A 19,806-nucleotide genomic window follows, 5' to 3' on the forward strand; every position below is an offset into this window, starting at 1 on the left:
TGTTGTTCATAGCACGATGGCCTTGCACGGGGTGGGGGGAGTATTCTGCAATTAGGTAATGAGGGTAGTTAATTAGTCCCACCCAGAAAATAAAGTGTTAAGTTATTGAGCTCCTTTTTGTAGGTTATCCATGTTCTTCAAAGGCTTTTTACAGTCAAAAAATACAAAATCTGATAAAGCACCAAGTAACTGAATGTAGTTCCATGCAAATGCTAAGGAACATCATCCTAGCTTGACTATCTCTTCGGCAGTAAATTCACATCTTCCAAATACAGATTTACATGCGATCAAGAAACCAGATGTTCACATGGTTACAGCCACCTCTAGTGTTTCAGACACTGCAAGAGAACTGATACTAACCATTATCAAGATAAACATTCTGTGATCTTAGTAGTGGGTAGCAATTTAGTAGTTTCATAGAAATTCATGGGTTTAGCTTAATTCCAGCAACCTAACTGGAACCTACTTAACCCTGTCTTCCTAATAGTGGGATGTGTCAGGACCCTGTTGGTGTCCTGCCTGGGCTCCTTCAATAAAAAGAGGTGTGATTAGCCTGTGGATTTGCCTTCATCTTTCTCTTGGTAGCTCACAGCCAATGATTTAACAGGAAAGAATGGATTTCAAAACTCTGTATCTTTTGCCTCAAAGCAGATCAAATTCAGAGACTCTCTTAAAATTCTAGAACTTTATATAATAAGGCTAAAATTGAAAACTCACCTGAAATCATACTTACTTACAGTTTATCCAAAGCCTGTTTGCCCACTTCACTAGAGTTTCCTAGGAGATCCTGAAACCATTACTCATTTTCAAAACTAAATAACTATTTATTGTTATTTCCTATAAACTACTTAAGATCCTTTTATACAACCAGCAATGGTTATATGGATAATGACAATAAAATGAATGGAGTAACTAGATATAAGTTTTGTAAATTCCAATAAAAATCTACATGTTTGTAAGATGCAGTCTCAAAGATCTATATATGATAACAGCACATAATATCCATCACCTTCATAAATGTACAGAATGGTGCACCCACACTGCCCATATCCCTGAGAATTAGCAGAGATTAAACACTTTATACTACAAACACCCCAAAACATATTCATTTATTTGAAAGATGCATACATCATTTGGACATAGATTATAAATGATAAAGCTATATCTTCTGTATGCCTGCCACATCCTTTGGATTTCTATTTAACTGAATATTCATTTAATTCTCTTTAAAACACCAGTAGGATTATGACTGAAAGCAACCCTGGGTACTAATTGTATCATCTTTAGCAACTTATTATATAACTATTTTTTATGCTGTAGCTAACTTTATAAATTGAGATTATCACTCACTATCTGCCAGAGCAGGTCGGCAGAAAAGACTAGAAAAAATGTGTAGCAAGATTACAATTACTGTCTGATGCAGAGTGATCACAGAAATCCATCATCTTAATATGCATTAATGTAGACTCAGTAGGAGATGGTAGTTCATGCAGTTTATGGATAAACAGGATCGTATACTGTTAAACGTGAATGGTTTGAATTGTTTTTGCAATTCTCAGATGTTGTTATAGCTTTGAATTTATCATTTCTAACATAGAAGCAATTAGATTATATTTCCCTAAAAAAATTGCTTCCATTCAGCTAAATTAAAGCAAAGGTCCTGGTAAAATTTTTATTGTAACCTTCCAGATAGATTTGTTCCACTTCTGAGAGCTTCTTAGATCATTTAAATCACCTTTGACCTGCCCGGTGCAGCCAGGTTCTAAAACCGCTTGTGCCTCTTGATTGTCCCTATAACACAGAAGTCCTTCCCTATGCTCCATCTTCATTAGTCTTGTAATGAACCCTTGGAAGATTTAATCAATCTGAACCTGCTTAAAATGCACTCCTTTCAGGTGTGGATGTTAGGAAATAACTTCAGGGGTTTTATTTAAATAATATTTTCATAGAACATTTGTTATCTGATATTAAAATGGTAATGACCAAGTCAGGCCTGGGAATACAGACCCATCCATCATGATAGCTCCTCAGGAGGCTGAGGCAGGAGGATGGAGTGTTCAAAGCCTGCCTGGGCTACAAACTGAGTTCAAGGCCAGCCTGTACAACTTAGTGATAGCTTTTCTGAAAACGAAAAAGGAAAAGAGATTCAGAGTATAGGTTTTCATATGCAAGACCTAAGACTCAATCCATAGTACAACACACACACACACACACACACACACACACACATGCACGCGCGCACACCAGCACATTTAGCGATGTGGCTTTCATTAATCTCCATTGTTTTGTCCTTTTCCAAACCAGGTGTGCCCCAGGCTACACTGGCAGTCCAAGCAGCCCTGGAGGCTCCTGCCAAGAATGTGAGTGTGACCCCTATGGCTCTCTGCCTGTTCCTTGTGATGCAGTCACAGGACTCTGCACGTGCCGCCCGGGAGCCACGGGAAGGAAGTGTGATGGCTGCGAACATTGGCATGCGCGCGAGGGCGCGGAGTGTGTCTGTACGTACACTAACTTAGCTGCTGGTTCTGTGGGCCTGGCTTCCGCGCCGGTCTCTGTTCCAGTAAGGCCGCTATTTCCTTGTTTGCAGTAGCTGTTGCTACTCTGCACCTCCTCCGAAGCTATCTACCCACCTTCCACTGTGTTTGTCTCTGTCCCGCTGAGCCAAGAGCAGCTGAGAAAATCCTCAGCATGCTTCAGTCAGTTCATTGAAGACCTACAGCAAAGCTCCTCCAGGCAAGTCTTATTTTTGCCCCTCTCAGGATTTGCCATTTTGCCTACAGTTGGCATTGCCTTTTGTGACAGATTAAAGATCCAAGTCTATTAAATCTTTTAGAATCCTCCTGAATTTGTAATTGCCTGGGTAGGCACTTTAAGCCTTGAATTACAACTGACTTCTTTCGCCAGCTTTTACATAATGCTTTGGATCTTCATCCCAAACTATAAACCCCGGGTGCATGCAGTTACAATGCACTCAAGTGTTTAGTTTTTCTTACATACAGAGTAAACAGTGGGAAGATGGCTTGTTTTCTCCCCTCCCCCCTCCTTCATCTTTCTCTCTCTCTCCCTCTCTCCCTCTTTCTCTCTCTCTCTCCCTCTCTCTCTCTCTTTTTCTCTCTCTGTCTCTCATCTCTCCTGATTCTGGATTCAGTGTTGAAATTACATTGGGTACTGGAGCTTACTTACATCAATTCAAATCTAGAGTAAGTTATTTATAAAGCTAAAAGGAGAGTGATGATCCACGCTACGCTTTTTCTTATGTTTGTTTCATCACATTTTATTGCAGTCTTTACATATTTCAGTGTGTTTATGCATGACAGTCTTCCCTGTTTTCATGTCTTACATGTGCCTGACTCTGACTTGCATTTTGAGAACTTTCGCTTGTGTGTGCTCTGGTTTCCTAAAAAGCTGCCTCAAAAGCTAAAGCTGGGTTTAAAACCAGATCAACACCATAAGACTGAAGCATTTGGGAAGATGCATTACAAAACAAATAAAACCAAACAAAAGCCCAACTGGGCAGGGGACTGAAAAGATTGCTCGGAGGTTAAGAGAACCTACTGCTATTGCAGAGGATCCAAGTTCGATGCCAAGCCCTCTGTCAGGATGTTCAAAACTTCTGTAACTCCAGCTCAAGGGGATTCAAAGCCCTCTTCTGGCCTCCACAGGCACCTGCACTCAGGCGCGTGTGCCCATACAGAAGCACACATGCCTATGCAGATGTACAAAGAAATTTTAAAATCTAAAACAGGGTCTTCTTTGTAGTTTGACTCTCTTTAACATAGTGCTTGAAGTAAGTAAGAAGGGCTATGTATGGCTACGATCAGTGTCTGAGCCCTTATATTGCCTGCATAAAGATTCATATTTTCCCTTTGTAGCACAATGGGGAAGAATAAGCAAAAATAAGTGTGAGCATTGGTGTGCGGAAAGATTATAAATGTAATACACCAAAACGTTAGTTTGATAGTGCTGTTATTTTATACCCACACATATATACAGACAGAAAGACACACGCACACGTGTGTGTGTGTGTGTGTGTGTGTGTGTGTGTGTCCACTCTAAGTGTGTTTATCTTAAAGACAGTTTTATGGGTTTACCCCAGACCAGCAAGAGAGCTTTGCAGGCAAAGGCCCTTGCCACCAATTCTCACAATTTCACTCGATTCCTGACGCCCACCCAGAGGGAGAGAAGTGACTTCCACAAGTTGTCCTCTGACCTGCCCACATGCACTGCAGCATACGGGCACACATACATACAAGCAAACAAACACATAAATGTTTTCAGTGCGTGCCAAATATTCTGCTTCTGAATTACCTTGTTTACATGGATAGAACTCGCTAAATCATATATAGACACATTTCAACAATTCTTGAACAGTAAATAATCAATTTTATTAATTATTTGGACATCAATTTAGAAAATGTTTAATGTGGTATGCAGAAATTGAATAGTAGCACATTAAAATCAGCAAAAGATGAAATCAAGGGATTGCTTTCTAAACATTTATTTTAAAAAGAATTGTGATTTTTTTCAGTCAAGTTAGCTTCATGTTCTTTTTCTGGTGATCAGTTCTTAACTTACATATTAAAAACATGTATCATAAGAAAATGTAACTCATCACTGCCGTGTATCTCTAATTTTCACGCTTCATCTGATATTCATTAGCAAAAGTCCTGATCCTATACTGACAGAGGCACAAGACTCTCATGTCTATTAGCCTTAGTTTTGTGGTACAAGCAATGATTTTGCACCTGTTAAACGTGGTGTACACATCCATTACTTTGTTCTGGAGACCTTCATTTTCTTCTGGAATATTACAGTGATCTTTATCCCATAAAAAATGTTAAATTGTGGGACTGCTTAGCTGTCTAGACCCCTCTTTTATATTATTAGCAGCTGTGCTGTGCAAGTTGACACTTTTTTTCTATAGCCTTCCTGCAGGCTTAGTGGACTCTCTTGCTTCTGGGCCTGCCTTCTTTAGGTTAATCCTAAGAGCTGTCACACAGGAGAGCTGTAGACTCTCCTTCCTTTCTCACCTTTTACAGTTGCTACAGGTTAGAACAAACACACCCTGCTTTCCTTATGCTGCCCCTCCCCCAGCCCCTAGCTCCTGCTTCCTACCCCAACTTTGAAAATGACTTACGAAAACAAGACTCAGTGAGGACAAAACTCTGGCTCATTCTCAGTTCTCTTCGTAAGAGACTTCTCTATCCCCAAGCTAACTTAGATCAAGGGACCAAAGAATACATTGACTTGGTGTGTTTAATCTGTGGAGCCTACTTCATCACATGGGATCACAGTGGACTTTTTATAAGGCCCAAGGGTGGAAGTTAAGGGGAGAACCTCAGTGAGGGAGAGAGAACATGAGAAGGAAACAGGAAAATGAATGTCTGTGCTGGTGTCGGTGCATGGGGTGTTGGCTGAAGAAAGGATAATGGCTCTGCTTGGTAGAAGCTAGGTACCGTACCAACAGTTTATTTGTGAGGATTGTATGAGAATTTATTTTCTTCTCTTTAATTAATTATCTAAGAAATACAATTAAAATAGACTCATATCACATATTTAAATGCTTCTTAGTTTTATTTTTTATTCATTTCTAAATTTTTTTCATCATGTATAGTCATTGCCCATGCTACTATATTACATAGAACATTTACATACAAGGTTATGGCTAGGCTTCTTCAGTGTGTTATTTTAGGGGCGTTGTGCATTTGTAGAAAGAATCCATAGACTCACTCTTTGCTTAATCAAAGATATAAATTTATGCTAGAATTTGGACAAAGCAGAACGCATGAAGAAATCATAATTGGCCTGTCACTGCCTAAATTTCTATAAATGTCCGTTAGTTGTTTATGGACGTCATTGGCCAGCAAGTCAAGATAGGACTTTCCTGTATATAAAGAGGACTTTCCTCATCCTGGTGTGCTGGTGAATACTTGTAACCCAGCACTTGGGGACAACAGACAAGAACATCAGCAGTTCAAGGTCATCCGTGGCTACTTTGCAAGTTTGAAGACAACCTGGGTTTCATGGGACCCTGACTCAAACAGAAGTTAAGTGCTAGCAGATTAGAGAATTTCCTACAAAGTATAATCATTTTATATATTACATTAATAATGCTAAATTTACATAATAATCTTTTCATTAGAAAAAATGGAAACCCCAGCATCTATCACTAAGCTGAATTTAGCCCCATCACAATGATTAACTCTACCAAAAGGAACCCACAAAAGGTCTCACTGAATCCCAAGCACCTTCAGCTTCCTAGTTGAGATGTCAGACATCCCCCATAGCGTTCCACTCACCACCAAGAGGTTTATCATAGTAGCAATTTGTAGAAGCTCACCTTGCCTTGGAGCTTGCCATGTTCAGCTCTCCATACAATCCTGTTCGTTCTTGCAGCATATCTGCACATGTTATCGAGAGCTGCTTTTGGCCTTACCTCAGCTCCCTGACGATTACCATCAAAGGAATTCAGACGAGACACACAGAGCATAGTGTAGAAGACAAGTAAGGTGTAGAAGAGTATCATGAAACTCAACTAGACTGGACAACAGTCAGAAAAACTATTTTAACTCGTGTGTGAGATGGGCTTTATGTTATTTGTTTTTCAAAAATATCTCACTGAATTTGAAAATTTCCATTTATTTATTTATTTATTGTGTGTGTGCCTGTGTGTGTACCTGTGTTCTTGTGTGTACATGTGTGGGCACATAATGGCCACAGCATATGTACAGAGGTCAGAGAACAACTTTCAGGAATTGCTTTCTCTCTCTACCTTGTGAATCTAGATGATCAAACTTTATACTGATAGGTTTGCGAGCAAGCCCCTTTACCCGCTGAGCCATCTTATCATCCATGAGTCATACTTTCTCTCTCTCTTTCTCTCTCTCTCTTTCTCTTTCTCTCTCTCTCTTTCTCTCTCTTTCTCTCTCTCTCTCTCTCTCTCTCTCTCTCACACACACACACACACACAAACACACACACACTTTTAGAGGCTGTCTTTAAGATTTAAGAGATCATATATTTAATTAAGATCCATACATATTCATCAGAAGTTGTCCACAGAGTCTTGCTTCTTTGAACTGGAAAAGATACATTCGACTGGTACTTAGACTAATTTCATCCCTTTTCTTTTGTCTTGTCTCTAAGCATCAAACCCAGATGTTTCTCTGCATGCTATTCTGACATTCCACTACTGAGCTACATTTACCACAAATTTATCAGTTTAAAGCAAAAAAAAGGGGGGGAGAGAGGGAGTTACTTAAGACAGCTGGACATTTTTATTCCTTAGGTGTATTTGTGAGTTCTGAATACTTTATTGTAACACTCATAACAGTATTTCTGTTTAGTAAGCTGAATTACACAAATACGTCTTCCTCTCTAAACCCTCATTTATAATTGATATGTCATCCCCCAAAATGAGAATATCCACCTTCCCTGAAATTTGAAAATGAATGAGAAATCCATTATGTATTCAATGCAAAAAGTTTTGTAGGTGAAACCCAAAACTTGATTTGTTCATGTTCTATATTCTTAAAATTCATGGTTAGCAGAATAACTTATACAATGTTTAAAATAGACCATGAGTGACAGAGTAAAATATAGAACACTCCTGGGAGACTGCAATCAAAAATAGTAACTTTGGCAAAATGTTACTCCATAGAATGTACCCAAGATACTATCTCATGTCATATAAATATCAAATTCGTGCTTACTGTTATAATCACTGCATAAGAGGTATCTGTGATATATGTTTGCTTATTTATATCACAGCTTATTTAAAATATGACATGTAAAATGATGCCTCTCTTACCAGTATTGCAGCAGCAATCACGAAGTGTTCTAGATTCTGCAGTTCTGCAGAGACACAATGAAGGTACTTCTCTTTATATCTTGTTTCATGCTTATTTCTTTATTGGTGAGATGCTGCACATGCTATGGTATTTGTGTGGATGTCAAAGGACAACTTGACACCATGCAAGATGCAGGAATCGAAATCAGTCCATCAGGTTTAGTGGCAATCATCTTTAATTGCCAGGTCATCTTAGTAGACTAGCTAGGTGCCAGCAAGCATCTCACTATCATAATATACAGACCTTGTCATCAGTACAATACTGTTGATCCATTATAATCAAAGATGATTAATAATGGCACTCACTCTTTCTTATACATGGGAGCAGGAACAAAACAGGGGAATGCTGTCATCTCTGTAAAAATAAACAATACTTCCCACTTCAAAAGATGATTTGTAAAGATCTCCTGAAGTGATTCATTAATCTATGACTTTTCATATAATTTCCCTTTGTCCCTCACCCCTAAAGGTCATGCTGTCTCTACCATCACTTAGCTCTCAAGTAGGTTTCTTCGCAAAGTCCTACTCTCTTCCTTCTTTTATTTTTCTGTGTATTTTTAATTGATTTTTATTGGGCTCTACATTTTTCTCTGCACCTCTCCCCTTTCACCCCTCCCCCTTTCAACCCTCCCCTCCCAAGGTCCCCATGCTCCAATTTAACTCAAGAGATCTTGTCTTTTTCTACTACCCATGTAGATTAGATCTATGTATGTCTCTCTTAGGGTCCTCATTGTTGTCTAAGTTCTCTGGGATTGTAATTTGTAGGCTGGTTTTCTTAGGTTTCTGTTTAAAAACCGCTTAAGAGTGAGTACATGTGATAATTGTCTTTCTGTGTCTGGGTTACCTGACTCAAAACGTATGCTTGCCATAGCTTCCTAGAACTTTAAGCCATTTTGTCATGTTCAAATCCAAGTGCAGATCAATCTATTTAGGCAGCTTCTGTGCCTTCCTCTATTTATCTGGTTAGTGAGTAGAACATGTGTATTTTTCTCATCAACAGCTGATGCAGCAGTATTGCATGCTGCTTCACTGTGAAGCATTATTTGTGAGGCTGTTTCTGTAGGAGTGTAAGCACTCCGCATGCCACACTAATAACCCTGCACCATAAGCAAATTAAGACTTTGTGTAGTGATACTCGATTAATAAATACTTAGAGAGAGAAATTGGGGTAAAACCCGAAGATCCGAAAAGCAAAGCAGCCAGCCCCTGGCTCTTACTTCTACCTAAGTCTGAAAATGGTGGTCTGGCCTCCAGGAATCTCGGAATGAGACTGAGTATGTGAGCTGTCTCCTCCTGTTTTATAATCCTTACACACCACTGGTGCCATTTCTAGACAGGTAATCCTGGGGTGTGCAAGAAAACAAACTGAGTAAGTTATGAGGAGCAAGGCAGTAAACAGCACTCTCCAACGGGTTCTGCTTCAGTTTCTGCCTCCAGGTTCCTGCCCTGAGTTCCTGTCTGGGCTTTTTATCATGAAGATTATAAACTGTAGCATAAAATAAGCCCATTCCTCCCAAAGTGGCTTTTGTTCATAGTGTTTAGTAAACCAATAGGAAGCAAACCAGGGCAGACGCTGACTGCTCTTTTTAACATTTTGGCCATCTTTAAGGGCAAGGTATTTTGAACATCATATCGGTTTCTGATGAAATATTTCCTTGGCTTAGGAATCACATTTTTATAATTATATCTAGTTCTAGACACTTTGAGTCACTGAAAACCACACTTAGACTCTCTTTACAATTTCTGTTATACAAGTTTCTGTATTCATTTTTTTTTTTTTTTTGCATTCCTAACCACTGGCCATGACTATTCTGGTCCTCACCAAACCACTGTGAGCATCAAATGAGATAGTGAGGACGGAGCACCGGCTCAGTATGTTGTAACTGTTGCGCAGGCAAAAAGAAAGCTATATTCTTGTGGTATTTACATACTTTTGCAGTTCTGTTTTGTTTTTGAAAAACTACATTATCCTTGAATTGCAATAGGTTTGTTTTTGCTCTGCTTTTTTTTAACTTAATTTTACTTTGTGTGTGTGTGTGTGTGTGTGTGTGTGTGTGTGTGTGTGTGTACCAAGCGTATGAGTGGACATACATGTGTGTGTCTGTATGTGTATAAACATACATATATGTCTATGTGTGTGTTCTTTATGTGTGTTGGTATGCGTGCAACTATGTGAAAATGTGTGTGTGAAAGAGGGGACAATTTCAAGTGTCATTCCTCCTCAAGTTCTGTCTACCTTACTTTTTGAGACAGGGTCCCTGGGACTCACTGATTAATCTGGGTTGACTGACTATTAAGTCCCAGTGATAGTACCATCTGGCTTTGGCTCCCCAATTATAGTGTTACAAATTTGTGCCATCATATGTAGATTTTTGAGTATGTTCTGGGCATCAAACTCAGGTCCTCATGTTGGGCAAGCCGTATAATGCCTGAGCTCTCTCCCAGAATTACTCTTTCCATATTACATAATTTGATTTAATTTAAATAGTATACAATTTGTATTTCACAACTTCTACATGTACGAATTTCTGAATCTCTGCCTAAATTTATGTTACTGGAAATTTGGGAGATTATTGTTGTTGTTACCTGAAGATACCAGAGAAGTCAGAGCCTCTTTCTAAAATTCTTAATCTCATTAATAAAAGAATTTAAAAAAAAACATTTAAACGGAAACCTGGTGAAGACAAACTTTTCTAAGGAGAAGGAAGAGAAAGAAGAAGCAGGAGGAGAAGAAAAGAAGAAGAAGATGACTTTATGGTCGGCAAAGTATAAATTCCAGCAGCTTCCCATGGAGAAGAGAAAGGATAAAAAAAGGCCTTGCTGTCTGAGTTAAGGCAAAATGGATGTTAGCCACAAGGTAAACAGACAGTCTCACAGCAGGGAGTTGGGCTTCAGAGGAAGACTAAGAACGCCTAAAGTACCAGAAAAAGCAAAGCAAGGCTCTGATGGGCATCCAAAATAAAAAGACAGAAGAGAAGAAAAAGGAGTTAAGTCTAATCAAGATTCAGAAAGGTTCTCTGATCCAGTAGAGACTCATTGTGGTTAAAAGGACTGTTCAAGGTGGCAGGAATTCAGGGAAGAAAAGGTATATTATCTCCTTAAAGGGATAATTTTCTTCCTCTTTAGCATGGAGGTGAACCTGCTTTCCTAGAGGTGGTTCTTTAACTAGATCATTGACCCACCAACTGTTTTAACTCTCAGCCAGTGGACAGTGCTTGTCTCCTCCAATAGGGGTCAGTTAGGAGGCAACATCTTTCTCTTAATGGCCTTCTAATGCTATTCTAACGTTTTTATTGATTTTTATTGACCTCTACATTTTTGTCTGCTCCCCTCCCTGCTATTCTCACTCTTATCAAATACTTCCTTCTCTAATGAAAGAAACAACAGGTAAGTGTACTGGCTGGTTTTGTGTGTCAACTTGACACAAGTTAGTCATCAGAGGGTGGAGGCTCAGTTGAGGAAATGCCTCCTTTAGACCTAGCTTTAAGGCATTTTCTCATTTAGTGATCAATGGGGGAGGGCCCAGGCCATGATAGGAGGTGTCCTCCTTGGGCTGTTAGTCCAGGATTCTTTCAGAAATTAGGCTGAGCAAGCTATGGGAAGCAAGCCCGTAAGCAGCATCCCTCCATGGCCTCTGCATCAGCTTCTGCCTCTAGGATCTGCCCTATTTGAGTTCCTGTCCTGACTTCCCTTTAGTGACCAACAACAATGCTGAAGTGTAAACCAAATAAACCCTTTTCTCCCTAACTTGCCTTTTGGTCTTGGTGTTTGTCTCAACAATAGAAACCCAAATTAAAACAAGATAAATAAACCTTTTATTTAATCAGATACTGATTTATAAATAATGAATTATTGCTGAATCTGTTTTAATAAGTCCTAAATCTGGTAAAAGGAAACTTTCCTTTTGTTATTTTTGTATTTTTGTATTTCTTAAGGCAAGCATCTCATGGTATCACCTCAGGTTAACTTAGCATTCTCTATGTAGCCCAGGCTGGCTTTGAACACATTTTCCTGCCTTTCCCTCTAGAACATTGAGGTTGCAAATGTATTATGCCTGCCCTGCTCGATCAAGGGGAAGATAGGCAAAAAAAAAAAAATCCAGAGATTTATCAATGCCTTTCAGTTTTCCTAATTAAAATATACACATTATAGTATAAATTGTATCTTTTGTTAAAATGTGAATTTACATTCATTTATCCCTAGTTGATTGGAGCAGACAGTTTATGTCTTTCTACCTAAAACTGCTTAAAAGGTTTGGCCTTTCCCAAATGCTCAGTGTACTCATTTCAGCTTCAGCTTCTTTGGTTCAAACGCACTTTGTGAATTTTTTTTGTGACTGTAAGCCAGTAATTACTATGCATGGGGGATTCTGATAGAAATGCAGTATTTTGAACTAATTGCTAACAGAAAGATGTGTAATATCGGCTGCGTGATTTGCCCCTCACACGTGCCCAGCTATAACGATCTGAATTTAGTACTGCATTTGTTAATATTAGACACAAATTTATCCTGACGCTTTTATAGGCAAAGACTCGGAAACATTTAGTCATGTAAAATCTAATCATAGTCTTGAAATATTTGCTTTTACCCTCATGTATTTTCGGCAAGCTCTCACTTTATAAGCGTATCCGTATTATTGAATTAGGAGAATGGTTTAGAGAGGTTTGGAGGATGTCATGATTATGAGATAGGTATTAATTTACACAGCAGCCTTGTCAGAGAGCCCTTGTTTATAGAATGTGAATACTCCATGTCTCTCTATGCTCCTCAGATCTTCCTATCAGAGTGAATTAAATTTGTTTTTCATTTACATGGCATCTCCAGTATCTGTTACCATACACTTCATACATTTTTAAGATCCAAGAAAACTAGCTTGTGGCATAAGTAAATTATCCCATGCCGGAATAAAATGACAAACCATTTTGTAAACGGTACAACCCCTATCAACGTGTGTGTTTTAAAACTCAGTGAGTTAGATTTGAAAAATCTCCCATGGCTGTTGTATTCCTAAGTCTTTCTGAGCCACTCAGACAGATGTGAGTGTAATACCTGGAGCATGCTATAAGACTTACCTTTCACTTATGGAAATCTGCTTTACTTTGTTCCTTAAGAAGCAAATGCAGAGAAAATAACATAGGACTTAATAGTAAACCCTTGGATCCAAAGACATAAACTGGCATGGATGAGGTCTTGAAGAGGCAATTAAGTATATTTCACTTTAACAACTAAAGAGGAACCAAAGCAGATGGGTGGAGGGAGAGCAAACAGGAGAAGCTCAGTCTTCATTGTGCCTCTTGGCATCCTAGCTCAGCAGTTTCTTCTGTGGAATATCTCAGTATATCAGATAGACTTCTGTATTCTAGTCCCCAGGTTGTTCTTGTATGACGTGAATAGAAAAAAAGCTGTGGATCCTTTTCTTGGAAATTTCAGAAACCACCCTGTAGAAGGAGCAGTGGGCCGCTTCCCACTGCCCACCTGGCTAGCTTTGCCCGAAATAATTACACGGAAACTGTATTCTTTAAAACACTGCCTGGCCCATTATCTCTAGAGAGTTAGTTACTGGCTAACTGTCACATCTTGATTAACCCATTTCTAATAATCTGTGTAGCACCACGAGGTGGTGGCTTACCGGGAAAGATTCAGCATGTCTGACCTGGTGGCTGGCTCCATGGTGTCTGCCTCACCACCCATAAGGATCTCTAGCAGCACAATAACAAACAATCTAGTCCCAATCATTCTTGGAAATAGATAATTATACCAAAATAAATAAATTAGAGAAAAGACTATCAAAGGATTCCCAATGAATACACAACCCTAAAAAGCCTAGGGAGACAACATATTAAATATCTTCTGAGACCTAAAAAACATCAAATTATTACTTATATTCTGAGAATAGCTTTATAAATTCAACTTCACTGGAATGTAATGGAACTTAGCTCAATGAAAAAGGAATCATCATGTTTTTACATAGGGGTGTGTGTGTGTGTGTGTGTGTGTGTGTGTGTGTGTGTGTGTGGTGCAAGCATGCATGTGTGTGTATCCATGCTCTGAGAATAAAACCCAGGGCCATTTGTGGGGAAGTCAGAAAGTGCTTTGCCACTGAGCTGGGTGTTCAACTGCTTAAGACTTAATAACATTAAGAATTGTTACAAATACTTGTTTTTTGTTTATGAATTGAGACTTAAAAGTCCCTAAAGTGAATCCATATAATGTGAATTCCAAACCCTAACTGCAAACATGGAGCAATTGTTGCTTATCTCTTAATTACATGGTGGAGTCCCAGCTGGTGACAATGAGGATGAGCCCTTCTCTCTTATGCTGCCTGTCTCTAAATGAGGCTAACCTGGAGTTATTGATATGGGATGTCTTCTGTATATGTGTTGTTTTTATTGGTTAATGAATAAATATTCCTTGGCCTATAGCAGAGCAGAATATAGCCAGGCCGGAAGAGATATAGAGAGAGAATAAGTGGAGTCAGGGAGATGCCATGTAGCTGCAGAGGGAGAAAGATGCCAACTGCCAGCCAGAAACTTACTGGTAGGCTGCAGCCTCTTAACGATACACAGATTAAAATAGGTTAATTTAAGACATAAGAGTTTACTAGAAATATGCTTTAGCCACTGACCAAACAGTGTTGTAATTAATACAGTTTCTGTATGATTATTCTGGTCCTGGGCAGCTGTGAATGAAAGAGCAGTCTCCATTTACAAAATACTCTAGGCAAGAGAGTTCTAAGAATGTGAAAGTAAAAGCTTTGAATCGTTGAGGCTGAGACCTAAGACAACGGGGGGAAAAAGGTCTCTTGTCGCATTGTCACATTTTGTGAATCAGAATATTTTGCACACCGATTCAGAATTGGGAGAAAGTAAGATAGACTCACCTCTTAATGGTAGTAAAAACTAAGAAGTTGTAGCGCTGTCCAGTCCGCCCAGAAATGAACATCTTAGCACATAACCTCAATGTATTCTTTCCTAGTCATTCTTATCCATTTTTTGCCCCTGCATCCCCTCCATTTCAGTAGATTTCTCTGGGTCATCAGTGAATAGGCATACTTACATGTTTTCATTGGGACCATTATCTTTAGGAGTTCATTTTCTTTTTTGCTAATTAACTTCTTTTATGATTTCATGCATTTATGTTTTATATAATTCATTCTGGTCACTCTCTCCCCAAGCTCTCACTTACCTCCCTCCTACCCTTCAAGCTCCCTCCTCTCTCACTGTCCTTTTCAGGATTTAAGACTATTGGCTTGGTTTTGATTGTAAACCATTTATTTTAAACAGGGACTTCTTCATAACCATTGGATTAGGAATATCCTTTGGAGCCTGTTGAAATCACCTGAAATCAATAATTCCCCCTTCCCTGAATTTATCAGTAGGAAATAGTTCATTAGTGTGAGGCATGGCCTCCGAGTTTCTTCTCTACCCCTGTCTGACTGCTGATGGGCTCAGTCTCATGTAGATCCAGTGCAAACATAAACATGTTTTGAGACTCTGTGGTTGCAATGGCTGTATGTATGCCATCTTTGTACACCCCAAAGATGGTGTTCTGCAGCCCTTCTCCCTGTCTTTTGATTCCTGAACTTTTTAGCCTGCTCTTCTCCGTGTTTTCTAACCCTTGGAAGGAATGCAATATATGTCTTATGTAGATCTGAACACTCAACTGTTACTTCCCAGCATCTTTTACAGCCAGGTTTCTACATCCACCATAGTTCAGGGGGAACAGAGGTTTCTCTGATTACAGTTGAGAATGCTGATTGTCTATGGATATAAACAAATACATTCCTCACTATGTATGTAGACAACACATTTATATTCCCATTTAGACTCACTGATCTCTCCCACAATGTTCTTTTGAGTGAGTTTGTAGTACCAGATATGGTTTCTCTCCTGTGGAGTGAACATTCAAAGTTGCTAACACTGCCAATTCATTTTCTTCCCCAAATTAACTTCCAGCACTATGAAAGCTAAGCCATCAGGGAAGGGTTTTCAGCTCAATTTAGGTTTTATCATGCAGTTATTGTGTATCATGTCTTCAGCAATAGACTCTTATTGTCCAGTTCTGAAGGGTCACCAAGGAAAATGACAATAGCCTTCATGGTTTTGGAGAACTCTAGACTCCAGATTTCTAATCTAGAGTCTAGAGGTACTCCTAAACTAATTCCCTTAAGGAAATAGTCCACGCCTGTCATTGAGAATTTTGTGTAACAACCCATAGTCTCTGGATAAAAATTTTCCCATTGGGAAGGTATCTCATTTCTAACTCTATTTTTAAGATGAAATGTGCTTTTTTGTTTTGTTTTGTTTGTTTGTCTTAGGATAGTAGATTTCCATTGGCTTTTTCATACTTACTTCATTTTGGTTAGCCCTCCCACCTCCTTGTTATACTATTCTCTCCTCCTCTTCCTGTTTAAACCTTTATTCTCCAAGTATCTCCCTACTCCCAGAATCACTTTAATATTATCTATATTATACTGTCTTCCCTTCCTTAAGACTTCTGGCCTATAAGGGAAATGTAAATTAAAGAATTGGCTTGAATCCACAGATGTGGGAGAACACAGTGTTTGTTTAGTTGTCTTAATGCCTAGGTTATCTCACTCATAACATTTTTCTCCTTCTACTCACTTACCTTCAAAGTTCATAATTTCATTTTTTTCTAGCTGAATACAGTTATGTTGTGTATATATACCACATTTTCATTATTCATTCATCAGTTGGTAGACATCTGAGCTGATTGGATCTCTTAGATGTTGTAAGTTGAGAAACAATAAACATAGATAAGCAAGTATATCAGTACCGAGATATAAAATTCTCTAGGTATGCTCCCAGGACAGTAATAAGGACGACTATCTGTCTTGGCTTCAGACAATCTCTGCCCTTCTAGTCAGCAAGCCACTATATTTTCTCCAACTATTGTTTTTATCCTATCTTGTTCTCCTTACACATCTATATGGCTCTCCATTGGCTATCAAACATACCATTCTCACCTCAGACATTTCTTATGTGACCAACACCTTTCTCTCTTTGATCCCAAATTCTTACCTCCCTATTTTTCTCTTTGTTCGTGAATGTATGATTATGCTATGAGACTTCTTCAAATATTGATCCTTGCTACTCTTTGTCTAAAATATTTTCTTATCCTCCTTCCATAGAGATAATAATGCACAAACATTCATTAAATTTTTACTATGTATAATGGTCTAGACAGTGTAGTAAAGATGTTTAAAGTCTGTTCTAAAGTCAAGGAGAAACAATTTAGACATATGCAAACAAGAAAATATACTAGCCAGTACAATCACAAGGGTTAAATTGGAAAAACATGAGGAATACAGGAATAACTTATGACTTATTAACTCACTCAACAGTAGCTTCAGACATCAAGCCTTCTGAGGAAGTCACACATTTGACTTCTTAGGAACCAGGGGGGTGAAGATGAAATGTTACAAACGGAGGAGACCACAAGCAAGATAACATCCTTGTTTGGATATTGGGTATTGTGTATCACCACTATCTTTCATATGGCACACTCTTTCAAAGTTCTGGATGCAACAAACAACTGGAATCTTTTAGAAATACTAATGGCTGAATTTTTTTCATGGACATATTCAACCCAAGTCTCCAGGAGGTGAAAAGGGGAAGGTCCAGGCTTGAACACGCTGTGAATTTCTATGATTCTGTTGTGCACTCCTAGTTAAAAACCCTTGGTCTCCAGACATTTATGTGTGGGTCCCATAAAATCTTTCTGAAATACAGACTGTGCTGTCTCTGGGGTAGAACTGGGGTAGGGTGGATATGTACAGGACCCTACATGCCTATTAAGCCCCCAGGCACTACCAAGACTGGTATTCTTCCTGTTGCTCACAGTGTCATGCCCAACGGACACTATCAAAGTCCTTTCAGGAAAGTGTATTCTCAGCATGAGCATCAGGAAGCATGGCCTGGCTTCACCTCCAGAATCAGAAACCCATAAAGTTGCCTAGTCCTTTGAAGATCTGAGAGCCTTCCCGGTGGTTCAGAGCCGCAGTAGTGTCTGAGAACCACACTGAGGACCTTCACATCTTTATACGAGCCAGCACTTTATTGTGTCTTGCGACGTGTTTTCTACAGTGATTGAATGCTGACAGGTCTACTGAGGCTCTCACTGCCCAAAGGTGTGAAGAGGTCACTGTTCTTCCTTCCTTTCTTTGTGTTTTCACGTGCATAAATTCCCTTTCTTTTCAGCTGGAACAGTGAGATACAGGGTTCCAGGTCTAGACTTTAGCTCCTGCCTCCAGAGCCTCCTGTTCACTCACTTGTGAAATGGAAGCAGCTTGCATTGGAACTCAGATGACATATCACGCTTGTACTTGCCACCTGCAAGGAGCTGATTTATTAAAAGCCCTGCTGGGGCTGTTAAACCCCTGTGAAGGGATATGGCAGCTCACCTCTAACTGCTGTCCTATCCAAAAAATCACCCTCTGTACTACTGCCCTTTGTTTACAAGCTTCTGCAATTGGTTTTCTCTCCATTAAGTGCTCAGGAGAGTGTTGTTTAGAGAACTAATTGAATTCTTGCCAGTGTGGGGCATGAGCCAATTCTATTCTCCAGAACTCTGTGTTTTTCATGATATAGATAAACAGATGATAGTTAGATAGATGATAGATAGATAGATAGATAGATAGATAGATAGATAGATAGATAGATAGACAGATAGATGACAGACAGATAGGTATAAATATTTTTCTCTTCTAACATGAATATAGTTTTTATCTATCCACAGATTAGAAGACAGAATTTGTATCTGTCTACATGGATTTATGTATATACTGTAATTATGGCAGTTTGTGCTTCCTGGTATAAAGATACATGTCTTATTAAAAAGTTCAAAGTATGGAGCCAAAAATAAAACTAGTTGGAGAGTACTTACTTAGCAAGCACAGAGCCCTGGCTTCCAGTACTGCATAAACTAGGCAAAGCAATTCATGCTTGTAATCCCAACACTCAGAAGATAGAAGACAGAAGACCATAATTTTAAGGTTGTCCTCAGCTACATAGCAAATTTAAGACTAGTCTGGGCTATGACATAGACCTTGTTTCAAAAAAAAATGAAATATTAAGTAAATACACGTTACATTTTCCAAAGAATGGATATATCCTCTCTTTAGAAACTGTGATGACACTTTAATTTGGTAATGGCCTGACAAAAGTCCATTTATCTTTCTACATACTCTACCACAACCCTCTCTACCACTACCACATTTGAATAGTTCTCCTCTTTGATCATTCAGGATAATATGAATGATACTAGAAAAGCCAGTTACTTAGAGATTAGATCTTGCTCTACCTTTAGGAACTGTGTATTTGCAAGACTGGATAAATTTATCGTCACAGTAGAGATTTGTGGTGCTGCAGCTCATTGTGAGAGCTAAAACACTTGAGGAAAGGAGGAAATGCTAGCCAAAACCGTAAACATCGAGACAAGGAAAAGTCATCGTGGAAAGAAAGGTTCTTTCATGGGGGCTTATAAGATTCTGTCGGGGGTGAGGAGGGGAGAGGGCTCTGTCAGTAAAGTGACTGCCCCATAATCATGAGGACCTAAGTTCATAGCCTCAGCACCCAAGGAAAATTGAGTGTAACACCACGCACCTGTAACCACCCACTTTAGAGAGGTGGACACGTGAGTATCTCTGACACTTGCTGAACAGCCAGCCTAGTCAAAACAGGAACCCCTGGGCCAGTAAGAGCACTAAAGAAAGAACTCCAGCCAGGTAGTGGTGGCGCACACCTTTAATCCCAGCACTTGGGAGGCAGAGGCAGGCGGATCTCTGTGAGTGTGAGACTAGCCTGGTCTACAAGAGCTAGTTCCAGGACAGGCTCCAAAGCTACAGAGAAACCTTGTCTCGAAAAACCAAAATTTTAAAAAAAAGAAAGAAAGAAAAGAAAAAAGAAAGACCCCTAACATTGACCTCTGACATCCAC

The 19,806-nt window shown here is 39.2% G+C and overlaps 1 protein-coding gene across 3 annotated transcripts in view; it reads left to right on the forward strand.

Moving 5' to 3' along the window:
* The window catches only part of Lama2 (laminin subunit alpha 2), a 597,153-nt gene that overhangs the window by 433,186 nt on the left and 144,161 nt on the right, over window positions 1-19,806 (forward strand). For all 3 annotated transcript variants that reach the window (XM_085689751.2, XM_085689745.2, XM_085689747.2), the window contains one exon: window positions 2,305-2,498. In XM_085689751.2, the coding sequence (XP_085545877.2) occupies window positions 2,305-2,498 (194 nt within the window). The remainder of the gene's footprint in view (window positions 1-2,304; window positions 2,499-19,806) is intronic.

Source organism: Myodes glareolus, chromosome 1, assembly GCF_982192425.1.
Source record: "Myodes glareolus chromosome 1, mMyoGla1.1, whole genome shotgun sequence".
In the NCBI taxonomy this organism is placed as follows: Eukaryota; Metazoa; Chordata; class Mammalia; order Rodentia; family Cricetidae; genus Myodes; species Myodes glareolus.